The sequence below is a fragment of the Pteropus alecto genome, unplaced genomic scaffold (genome assembly GCF_000325575.1).
Source record: "Pteropus alecto unplaced genomic scaffold, ASM32557v1 scaffold21, whole genome shotgun sequence".
Classification (NCBI taxonomy): Eukaryota; Metazoa; Chordata; class Mammalia; order Chiroptera; family Pteropodidae; genus Pteropus; species Pteropus alecto.
The window spans coordinates 1,207,690-1,220,354 of NW_006436282.1; the positions used below are offsets into that span (position 1 = coordinate 1,207,690).

The window sequence follows — 12,665 nt, forward strand, 5'->3', positions numbered from 1 at the left end:
CCGAATTTGGTGTGCATTAGTTGAGTTTGGTGCTCTCTCTTGTTGCTTGCCAAATAAATTCAGTGTAGTTCACATTGTCATCGTACAGCAACTTTGGTTGGTTTATTGTTTTTTAACCATATTTTGTAATAATGAGTGGGAGAGAAAAAATACAAAAGTCCAGATACTAGGGATATTAAGTTTATGTCTCTTAAATGTAGTAAAAATTGTGCCAAAAATGGTAACTTGAGCCTTAGTTGCTAATTGTACATGAACAGGTGAAATCTGTGTTTAGTCAGGATAAAAAAAAAAAGCTAAAGAACACATATGAAAAGCTACATCTATATGTAAAAAGCGAGGTAAAATTAGGAATTTTGCACAAATTTTAAAGTCACCCTACTTATATATATTTAAAGCTTGGCTTCCACAGTTCTTGAATCTATGAGGTATGAAAGTAGGGTGCTCCCTAGAGTTACACTGGGGATTTGATTTAGTGCTGTTTACTATCGGGTTAAATGTAGTATTACAGATAAATATTCACAAAGATGTTTCTTTTTTGTGAGGCTACAGAATGTGCTAATAACATGTTAATGTGGAGAGATATAAAACCAAAGTCTTTGAAGCTTAGATTTTTTGGAATTTCAGCTCTCCCAGGACCTTGGTTTGGAATAGAGTGGGAGAGTGGGCTTTATTGGCTCTCTTTATTTAGACAAGATCTGCTGTTCATCTTTCTCTATTATGTTGGCCTCTGTTCTAACAGTTCATTCAACAAATGTTTATGAGCACTACATGCCAGGCACTATTCTATATTGGGAGGATGCAGCAGTGAACAAAACAGAGTGCTCAGGCAGACATGGTGATAACTACTTTGGAAGGAGAGAGGTTAAGGAGTCCTGGAAGTTGGCAATTTGGGTCATTTATAATTTTAGATAGGGTGCCATGGAAGGCCTCCCTGAGAAGGTCACATTTGAGTAAAAACCTGAAGGAGGCGAGGAGATGAACCATGTGGATGTCTGAGAAGGAACATTCCAGGTGGAAGGAAAAGCAAATGCAGAGGCCCTGATGCAGAAGCATGTTTGAGGAACAGCAAGAGGACAATGTGGGTGGAGTGAAGGGAATAAGGAGAAAAGTAGCAGGAGATGAGGTCAGGATGAGGTAAGAGAGCTGAGAGCCGGAATCCAGATAACATAGAAGCTAACCTTATCCTGATCTCATTTTATACACTTTCTTCCTCTCTCATAGCAAGGCCATGCTTCTATTTTGACTGAAATAGCAAGCAGAGAAGTGAAGTAAATTTATATATCATACACTTTAGAAATATCTTTCTGGTCTTTGTTTTAAGAATACAGGCAGACCTCGTTTTATTGCACTTTGCTTTTTTTATTGCACAGATGTGTTTTTTACAACTTGAAGGCAAGACTATCAGCAAAAAGATTATGACTCATTTATTGAGATACTCGCTTTACTGCAGTGATCTGAAGCCGAATCTGCATTATCTCTGAAGTGCGCCTATACACTGAAGGGAGAAAAAGAGAAAAAACAGGGAGGCCAATAAGGATGCTACTGCAGTAATCTAAGTGAGAGAGGGTGTGGGCCATGACCAGGGTGCTAGTGTTGGAAGTGTTGCAAAAAGGTCGCTTGTGGTTATATTATAACGTAGAGTTGACAGGATCTCTTGACAGATTGGATTTGGGCTATGAGAGAAAGAGAAGCATCAAGGCTGACTTCAAATGGTTTGGCCCCAGCAATTGGAAGAATGGAATTGCCATTTAATGGAGTGGTTAGGGCTGAGGGAGGAACAGACTGAAGGAAAGGAGAAGGCTTTTAGACTTGTTCATTTGAAAAGAGAAGGAAACAATTCATCTCACATGCTTCTTTTGATCATTGGGAATTAAGTTGTTGGTCTCATAACTGGAAATTCCATAATGGAAGTAGCCTAAAGTGTTAATCTGATTTGAGCAAAGAAATAAAGCACAGAGGCAGGTGTTAATTTATCTCTAATTTCGTATAAATTTAAACTGAGGACATTATCAAAACAAAACCCAAATACAAAAGAAAAATAATGGTTAATAATTACAGTGAGAGTTTCAATTTAATAAATTCAGAGTACTACAGTTATAACCATGATTTTCTGCTTTAGAGAAGTGAAGATAAAAATGATGACTTCATATTTATTAGTAGAAATTTATAAAGTTGTAAATCAAAGGGTTCAAGATCTATAATCCTGAAATACGGGAGAGTGTCAGATGCGCTTTGAGACATTTATGTAATTCTTTGCTTCTGTTTTGATAAGATAAAAGAAAAGCATTTCTCTGTGATGATAATATTTAGAGTAATGGTTAACACTTAAAGAATGCTCGCCATGTACCAGACACTGTTATTTTTGGCCTTTCACATACATTATCTCCTTTACTCCTTGTAACAGCCTCTGAGCTATTGTCACCATCATTAGAATAAAATGACAGGTAGGTTATGTGAGTTATTCAAGGCCAGAACCCATTCCTGGAATCACTGCACCCCCCTGCTTTCTGACATGTACATAGGGTTTCTAGTTTTTATTATTTTTATTTTGTAAATTTGGTGGAAAGTTGCCATGTATTAGTAGCAGATTATTCTAAGTGGTGACTAAATTGGAGGTAAGACCGTTTTCCAGTTATTGGTATATAATATCACTTGTTTACATTTCAAGTACTGGTTTCTTCACTGAGTAGCTCTGGGAAAAGAGAAAATTACACATGGTATATTCCCCTAAAGATTTCTGTTAGAATATCTATACTTTTTAAAATTTTAGTTTAAAAGGCACGGTGATTATACTTTTTAAAATGTTAGTTTAAAAGGCATGGCAATTATATTCTTAAAAAGGTATTTTCAGGGTGGTGGTGATTTTGAATCAAATTAGGAAGTTTTACCCTCATACATGTGTGTATGTGTGTTTATATATGCATGTATATAGAAGTTTAGTTCTATAACCCAGCCTTGCTTTCTCTACCACTTTTGATATTTTGCCCTCATGATGACTGTTGGTGAGAAATTGAGACAGGGAAGAGCAAACACACAAGAGTAGTTACATACTTTTTATTTCCTCACTCATTGTGAGACAATAAACCTCAGTATGCTTCTGTTATTCCAGCAAACTTCCCTGGAAACTTCATTTTAAAGTCAATTACATGTTTCCATGGGAACAGTTCTAATTGGAGATTGGAGCCTGAGCAAGAACTCGTGAATAATTTACTCATTTCTTTGGTATTTCCTCTGTTTCTGGAATTTTAGAGGCAAATAGCACTTGGTATCTCCCTTCTCTTGAGACTTCCAGTTTGGGAGAGAAAGAGAGACATATTTAATATTTAAAACTTCACTACTTTGGCAGAAGTGTTGTGTTGGAAAATGTCTAGCTGAGTGTTTAGAAAATTAGTGAGTCTATGAGTCACCTGGGTTGCTTGTTAAGTACGGTTCCTGGTCCTAATCCAGAAATACTTATTCATTAAATCTGTGGTGGAGCCCAGGAATCTTGTTTAAAAAATTCCCCAGGTGACTTTGGTGGAGATGATTCATGGACAACACTAGAAATAGTGTCCTTTGAAGTGTAGGGATTTAGGAAGACTGCCTAAAGGAGTTCATTCTGAAAGAGGGGTATTGGCTTCTTTAGAAAGTAGCATGTGGGGTGATGGTGGAGGGAAGTGGGTAAGAAAGAGAAAGAAAGAGAAAAAGTGGATGAGATATTCTGGGGGTAATGGAAGACTTGGGAGTGAGGCAGAGCACCTTGACATAAAAATTGTGCATACGCTGGTAGTATTTTATAATAAGGAAGATACAATACAGACCTCTAAAATTTAAAAATAATCAAGTTCTGCTTTAAGTCTCAAATATTCAACCTAAATGTACCATATATTTTGATTGCTAAGTACACCAAGGGGCCAATATAGAGCACCTAAAGGATAAAACCTTGACTATAGTGTAAGTTTCTTCTTAAATTCATGTGCCAGCTAATTTTGCTTATAGACAGACTAATATTATGGGACTTTGCGTGTCTGCTTTGAATAGCCTATTTTTAAAAATAGACTTTTAAAGAAAATTTAAATTGCTAACTTCTTTTTGTCTTGATAACTTTACCTGGCACAAATGAGACTTTCAGTTGATGTGAATATAGAAAGTACTGAGTACCAAAGAGGTAAAGAACTGGTAGAAAGCATTGAGACGTGAGATTTAAGTCTTAATTATGCAGTATAAATTGAGTGCATTGGTGAGAAATAATTAGGTAAAATCAAGGGATTATTTACATATCAATTAAGCAATTAGTGTTATTTAAAAATCTTTGACTTGCTCGGTTGGTATATTATATCTGTGAATCATAATACTTGGACCTTTTTATAAAGTGAATTCGGTAATGATTAATAGGTCAGTGCTTTTATAGAATGCTTTTTGTCACTCAGGTTTCTTTTATTGGTTATTTTTAAATCATGGTTAAGTTAAACTTCAACCATTGGTTATGAAGGTGCCGTATGAAACTTTTATTTTAAGCAACCAAAAGTACATCTTTACTAGGTTTAATAATAGTACTATATGTATTAATGACAATTGTTTTTAGAATATATGCTTTATTTATTTTAAAGCAGGCAAGTTTCTATTTTTAAAGCGGTGATGTCTATTTTTATAGGTATGTTCTGCAACACAGTTAAAATCCTTATCTTTTTTTTTTTGAAGGGTCTGAAAAGCCCCCCAGAAAGCCTCGGTGATCTTGGTGCCATTGAAAGTCTCCGGGTCCCTGGAAAGGTATTGATCTATGTGTGTGAGCATGACTTTTTGCTTCTTTAAGAAAAATATTGTTGTCGATAATAATTGATTCACAGAAGCTTTTCCTTCCCACAGGCAGATGGTTGTTATGATAAGCTAGGTAAACTTTTGTAATACAGTAGGCTTGGGACTTGTTTTTGCTTTCATTACTCATTAGGATATAGTATAATTTGTTCAAAGTTAAGCAGAAAATGTGAAATTGATAAATTTAAAGTTTATTATTGTATCAAAGTCAGCCTGAAAGCGGTTATATATGAAACTTATTGATTTATCTGCTGTAATTTGGAAAAATAAAATGAAATAATATGCTTTATTTATGGTGTGACACTCTGAGCCAAAAATCAAAGTTAATTATGTTTTTGTTACAGAGGAGATATTTTTGAATAAGTAGCTAAAGCATAACATTAGATATTTAGATTTTAGATATTTTAGATTTTAGAATTGTAGATATTTTAGATTTTAATCCAGTGATATTCATGTGAATGTCTCAGTTTACAAATTTAATAGGTGTTATTTGAAAGCTAGCTGGCCTCCTCTCAGGAGAATTATTAACCACTGTTAAATAAATAAATTCTTGCTTGTTCTCATTCTGGGTCGTTGCCACTTGGGGCTGCCTCTGTGACTAGGAGCTCCATCACAGATCAAAGCTTGTTCTTCTGAATGTCTGCTCTTGTGATTTTCAATTTGATTATATTTGAAACTACTGTTTGTTTTCTGTGGCTGGAATCTTAATACATAGGGCTTGTTTCTCTTGATTAGCAATCATAAGACCTCTCGTCACACCTCATAGTCAACTGCAATTGGTCATCGTCAGTTGCCTCCTTTTTGAGGCACCTTACTACTTAAAGTGAACGTGGCATTTACTGCTTAGCCTTTATTTTAGGTCAGACCCAAACATGTCCTCCAAATATGATAACATTCTAGCCAACTCATTTGCACGAAATGGCTCAGACAAAAACTTTAAAGACACATTTTGAAGTTTTATATAATGTTACAGAAGATTATTGAATGTGATAAACTTGGGAACTAAGAGATAACCGTAAATCCTAATTGATAAATAATTCTCTTTATTTCTTTGACTTAAGAAAAGATTATCATGCATTATAGACATGCCTTGAATTAGACTGCATTAGATGTTCCAGAACCAATATAAAATTGAGCGAGCCTCTTTAACAAAAACACATGAATATATTGCATAAGAACTTTCTATTGTCTTTAAACCGTGAGCTGGGATATTTTTCTAGTAGTGGTAGGAAGTGAATTTATGATGACCTCATTACATGGTCTTCTTACTGAGTCCCCCCTTAGCTCCACCAATGGCAAGTGGTGTATGCTTTCAAATGACTGGCTTTGGGTAGAGAGACAAGTCTGGGATCACAAGGTCAGCAAATGTAAATGGGTAGGTGAAGGTTAAGCGTGGGCCATTGCTCTTATTGACACATACTAAGAAATAAGTTAAATTGTAAAAGTTTATAGTAAAATCAGTATTAATGCTCTGAGCTTAAATTTAGCCCATACTAAGAAAATGTCTTTTGTTTCCTCCTGAAACATCACAAGTGCTGCGGGGTGAGCCGAGGTGGTTTTGAGAACGGCAGAGTTGCTGGGTCCAGAGAGTGGCAAAGCTCCAGTCAATACACTAAACACTAAGTTTAATATGGGTCAGTTTGCGGTCAGTCCTGAAATTAAGAGTTAAGAGGGCTCACGTTCAGAAATTTGCTACAGAGCACAGTGTGGGGAAGGGGAAATTTGCCCCTTTCTGTCTTAGTTCTTCTAGCTAGTCTAATAATCAAATTGATATGAGTCAGATTAATGGGAGAAAACAACCAAATTTATTACATATGTATATATAAGGTTCTGTAAGAGTATGGGACCAGACAGACGACAAATTGGCATTTGAGGCTTACATGCCATCTCGAGCTAAGGAGAAAAAGGAAATAATAGTTTGAGACTTCAGAGGACAGTAAAGCAATTTACCTGGAGATGGAAAAGCAAATGTTTGGTAAATAAATGTTTGGCTGTTTTTAACCATGGGACACGGAGAGGACTTTGATCAAATAGGCCTTGCTGGGTTCCTCCCCATCTGCCACATACTAGTACATATTAAACTAAATCATCTGTAACGGTTGCATCCTTCCTTAAGCAGGTCCTCTATCGAAATTCTTTTAGCCAGGAGAAAGGTTAGAGTCTTTCCCAGTCTTTCATTTCTTAAAAATCACCAGCTTAAAATAATCAATATCCCAAAGCAGCATATTTTAGAGTGGCAAAGTCTGCTCCTCCTCAATAGCTTAGTATAACTTGAATGCTGAGAATTTTTCACAACTTCAATGTTACTTTATAGTTAGGTCATACATATGTATTTTTAATTTTATTAAATTTTTTTAAATCAAATCCCATGAACTTACTAATTTTATAAATGGAAGTTTGTACTTTTTGATCAACATCACCTCATTTCAACTCCCCCTTCCTCCCCAGCCCCTGGTAACCACTGTTCTGGTCTCTGTTTCTATGAGTTTTGCTTTTTTAGATTCTACATATAAGTGATATCAGATGATATTTGTCTTTCTCTGACTTATTTTACTTAGCATAAAGTCTCAACATCCATCCATGTTGTTGCAAATGGCAAATTTCCTTCTATCTGATGGCTGAAGAGTATCCCCTTGTGTTGCGCGCGCATGTGCGTGTGTATGTATGTGTATAACTTTTTATCCATTCATCAACTGGCTAACACTGAAAATGGGAGTGCAGATATCCCTTCAAGATCCTATTTTTATTTCCTTTGGATACATCCAGAAATGGCATTGGTGGGTCATATGGTATTCTATTTTTAATTTTTTGAGGAACCTCCATGCTGCTTTTCATAGTGGCTATACCAGTTTACATTCCCACCAACAGCAAGGATTCCCTTTTCTCTACACCCTGGCCAACTCTTGTTATCTCTTGTAGTTTTGCTAATAACCATTCAAACAGATGTGAGGTGTGAGACCAGAAGGCAGTGTTTACCTTGATCATGTTGGTGATTTTTGTTGGTTTTTTTTTTCTTTGGTACCTTTTTCTATTTACCATATTTTCTGTTCACAGTATATATTACTTTTTTATTAAAGGAAAAAGGTATTTAAAAATAATTGTTTAAAATTAATATTTTACATTTCGTTGAAGTGCTTCTAGTGATTTGAAAAACTTAAGATCATATTTTGAAGCCATTAAAGTTCAGACAATCAAGAACTAGCTGCAACATTAATTTTAAGGTGATTATATAAAAATAAATCATATAAAAAATATATCGTCTTTAATCAGGGAACTACAAATCAAAACCACAATTAGCACCTCACACCTGTTTGAATGGCTGTTATCAAAAACACAAGAGATAACAAGCGTTGGCAAGGATGTGGAGAAAAGGGAACCCTTGGTACTGTTGGTGGGAATGTAAATTGGTGCAGCCACTATGGAAAACAGTATGGAGGTTCCTCAGAAAATTAAAAATAGAATACCATATGATCCAGCAATTCCATTTCTAGGTACTTACCTGAAGAAAATGAAAACACTCACTCAGAGAGATATATGTGCATCTATGTTCATTACAGCATTTATAATAGCCAAGGTGTGGAAATAACGTGTGTCCATAGATGGATGAATGGATAAAATAATGTATATATACATAATGTAATATTATTCAGCCATAAAAAAGAATGACATGTTGCCATATGCAACAACATGGATGGACCTCGAAAGGCATTATGCTAAGTGAAATAAGTCAGAGAATGACAAATACTGTATGATCTCACTTACACATGATATATGAAAACAACAACAACAAAATCCCAAAAATCCAAGATCATAGATGCAGAGAACTGATTGGTGGGGATTGGGGGGTGGGCAACATGGGAGATGGGTGAAGGAAGTCAAAAGTTATAAGCTTCCAGTTATAAAATAAATGGATCATGTGGATGTAATGTATAGCATGGCACCTATAGTTAATAATGCTGTATTGCATATTTGAAAGTTGCTAAGAGAGTAGATCTTAAAAAGTTCTCATCACAAGAAAAAATTCTGTAACTATGTGTGGTGACAGATATTGACTAGACTTATTGTAGTGATCATTTCACAATATATACAAATATTGAGACATGTTATACACCTGAAGCTAATATAATCTTGTATATCAGTTATACTATAATAATAAAATAGAACAGTATCTTAGTTGGGTTCCCCTGATATTCTAGTGCAAGATGAAAAAAATAATCAACAAAAAACAGTTTATATTTAAGTAGTCAATGTACATACTTGTTTTGAGAAACTGTTAAACATTGTTTTTATTTAATAGCTCTACTTCACTGAAGTATAGGTGGAACATAAAAATAGTTATAGTTAGTCTTCAGGAGTGGACTGATTTATCTTTTCTTGTCATAATGTCTGAGTTGTAACAAAGAATTGCAATTTCAGTAGGATTTTAAAGAAAAGTAGTTTAGCTTGGGTTGTGTTGTGTTAAAAGGTTTTAGTATGAAGAAGTGGGAGGAAGATAATAGGATGAATCATATGAAATGGCTGTTTAGCTTAAAAATGTTCTAATATTGGCAAACATCATATGGTTCAACTCACTAGAAAAAGGAGAATAGAAGGAAAAGGGCATTAGGTGTGTTTGATAATCCAGAAAGTACTGTATTTTTTGAGAAATATATAAATTCTGAATGGGAAGAAATCTTGGAAATCATGCAGTATAATTTCTGCATTTTATAGACAGAGTGATACTGTATCCCATTTTAAGAGATGTGAATCAAATAACTCATACTGCAAAGTTAGAATTTTGGTGGAGAAAATAACATAGAAAAGTAAAAAATTTAGGATTCTTTACAGAACTTGCTATAGGAAAGGGAACTTTGTGACAGATTTCAAAAATCTTAGCTTATATAGTTTGGAGCCAAGGTCTGTGGTGCCCACATTTGCTGCACATTAGAATTACCAGTACTCAGGCCATACCCCATTCTAATTAAATCACAGTGTGTAGGATGGAGCCAGGTCTCAGTAGTGGTTAAAGATCCCAGGTTATCCAGATAAGAAGCCAAGTATAGGAACCATTGGTAGAGTTGAGGATGATAACAATGAAGAAAGTGGAAATACAGAAACTATCTCCCCTCGCCCCCTAAAAAAAAATTGGAAATTTTACTGACAATTTTCATGAGGAAAAATAGAACAAAGAGTTAATGATGGATGACCTAAAATTTAATTCCAGAGAAATAGATTTTGCCATATTTAAAACTGATTGGCTTTTCTCTTGTCTTCAGATGCTTTGAGATTCTTAATCCTTCTTTCATAGCTAGTCATAAAAGATTATTCACACAGTGCGTTTGGCAGTCATTTATTGAGCCATAGTTACAAGTTTTGAAGATGCAAAGAGATATACGACTGTTCCTACCTCAACCTATGTGGGAGTGACGAGCAAAAATAGATAATTGCGGAATAGTATAAGTACAATAAAGGTCTGTACTAAAGTAGGCACGGTGGGGTCACAGCTGGGAGAGGATTCGGGGAAGGTAGAAGTGAGTGCAAGGTCTTCCAGAGTTGGTGATTAATTTGTTTTCGAAGGATAACTAGTGTACAGGTGGATTTTTGAGTGGAAATCAGGACACTAGGATACTGATTCTGAAGGTAAGAAAATGAGAGTTAGGAAAGGGGGAAGGGTTAAAATTTGAGAGATATTTTAAAAACAGAATTTAGGACTGAAGATTTTATTAGATGTGGAAGGTGAAGGAATTGGAAAGACCGGTTTTTAGACACTGGGATTGATGGTGCTGTGATTTTTTTTTTTTTTTTCAGAATTAGATGTACTTCTTTTAGAGTGAGGTTCTGATGAGCTATTTGAAACCTAAAAGAAAAACAAAATCAAGCCTTACACAGTGGATTTTTTCTCTCTGTACTTCAATTTGTGACGTGTCTTTTCTTCAGCATTAACTTGAAATGGACAGCCATGTGGCAAACAACATGATGTTGTTCACTCAGTTGAGAAATTTTTAAAGATAGCTTAAAAAATATATTTGATGTCTCTAAAGCAATCTTTAATATTTTCCTTTTATACACATTTATGAAAATACTTGTTGAAATGTAATTATTGAATAAGAGAAGTAAATAAAAATATTCGGTAGAGTGTAAAATATGAAAGTTTTGCTTTCTAATTTTGTTTTTAGTACATGTTAATAAATCAGTACAATTCTATGAATAAAATCAGTTTTTAGTCATGATCTATTTCCTTAAAAACAAATCCGTATATTTGGAATGCTATTATTGTATAGAAAGTGATTAAAATACATTATTTTTTCCACTTAAATGGTTATGGTGTTGTATTAAAATAATGCCACTTTCATAACCTTTTATAAAAATCTTATCATTTTGCCGAAACCTTGTAAATTGTAACCTCACCAGTATTCCACTAGATGGCACTGAAAGCCTGAAGAAAAATAGGATATGTTTTAAAAGCTATGTTTTATTTAAAACACACAAACAGAAACTGATGAACCGGCTGCTTTGATGGATTATTATTGTCATGCTAGTGGGGTTTTAAGAAAATATGCCATTTCCTCACGTAATCAGACATCTGGCAATTTATTACAAAATTATGTGTTATATATATGGTTTTAGGGTATCTGTGATCTTGAATCCTATTTCATTTGGAAACAGAAAACCTATTTTTGTTCAGCGATTTATGATTTTTATAATGCTGATTGCATATTGAAAACTTCATGTTTTTATTCGTTCTTTTAGCTCTGTATAGATTTTGGTAGCTAAACTTATTTTTGCTCGTTAGAGCTTTAATGTGATGTTAACTTTGGTAAGACTATGATTTCCATCTTTAGAATTTATTATAACAGAATAGCTTTTTTACTTTGACTGAAGAAGAAAGACAATTAGTAAAAAAAAAAAAAAAGCCTCTGATAAGATTTATCTTGGTAAACTCAAATTCATACTATACAAGTGTAAAATTTCTTCCTTTACTCCCCCCAGTCCCTCCCAACACAGTGTATTCTGACATTCAGGTGTGTATTATGAACTGTGGTCTAATCTAAGTACACATTTAATTCCATAAATTTTCTGTGGGGTTTTGAAACCTGACCTGTGAAATGAAGATTTTACCTTCATCTTTTTGTTTGAATAAAAACCTACTATTGAGGATTATAAATTTCCAAGCTGTCTGTGTGTTTTAAAATGAGGTTAAATGCCTTTAATAATGATAAGAACTGTTAAGTTGTCTAACTTTTTACACTTACAAAAGTAAATAAAATTGAAAGTCCTGGACTTGTATTGGTAGGTTTAATAGATGGTATTTTGTATAATTTGAAAGTTGTGGTTAAATGCAAAATTTGTGATTTTTTTTTTTCTCCTCCTAAACTTGAATACCTTTTAAGAGATGAGCTCTTAAGTAGAAAATTGCTTTGTAAAGTTATAGCCTAGTTCTTAGAAACCATAAATGCACTGGAAATGTTTTATAACACCTTACCCTTGAGGGTTCCAATTGTTTTATAGACTTGAATCCTCAGTTCTCATAAAACCTTTTGTTGTTGAGAGGAAAAATAACTTGGCTAAAATCAAAGATGTTGACTTAAATTTCTGATTGTTTTCCTTTGGTTTTCACAAAGTTACATTTATGATGTGCATTTTTATTTTATTATTAGTTTCAAGTATATAGTACATTGGTTAGACATTTATATAGTTTACGAAACGATACCGTCTCCCCATTACTCTTTCTTCCCTCTGGCTCTACACATAGCCATTACCTTACTGCTGCCTGCATTCTTTTATGCTGTGCTCCCTATCCTGGTGACTATCAACTAATCTGTACTTCTTTAACCCTTCATCGCTTTCTCCCAGTCCCCCCACCCCACTCCACTCTGGCCGTCACCAGATCG

The 12,665-nt window shown here is 34.4% G+C and overlaps 1 protein-coding gene across 7 annotated transcripts in view; it reads left to right on the forward strand.

Moving 5' to 3' along the window:
* Positions 1–12,665, forward strand: part of VPS50 (VPS50, EARP/GARPII complex subunit) — a 110,317-nt gene that overhangs the window by 1,312 nt on the left and 96,340 nt on the right. The window contains exons 1-2 of one of the 7 annotated variants that reach the window (XM_025046869.1): positions 4,500–4,592; positions 4,681–4,761. In XM_025046869.1, the coding sequence (XP_024902637.1) occupies positions 4,548–4,592; positions 4,681–4,761 (126 nt within the window). In that variant the 5' untranslated portion in view covers positions 4,500–4,547. Of the gene's footprint in view, positions 1–4,499; positions 4,593–4,680; positions 4,766–12,665 lie in introns of those variants that run through there. The other 6 variants (XM_025046868.1, XM_025046864.1, XM_025046866.1 and 3 more) reach the window with 6 other exon arrangements.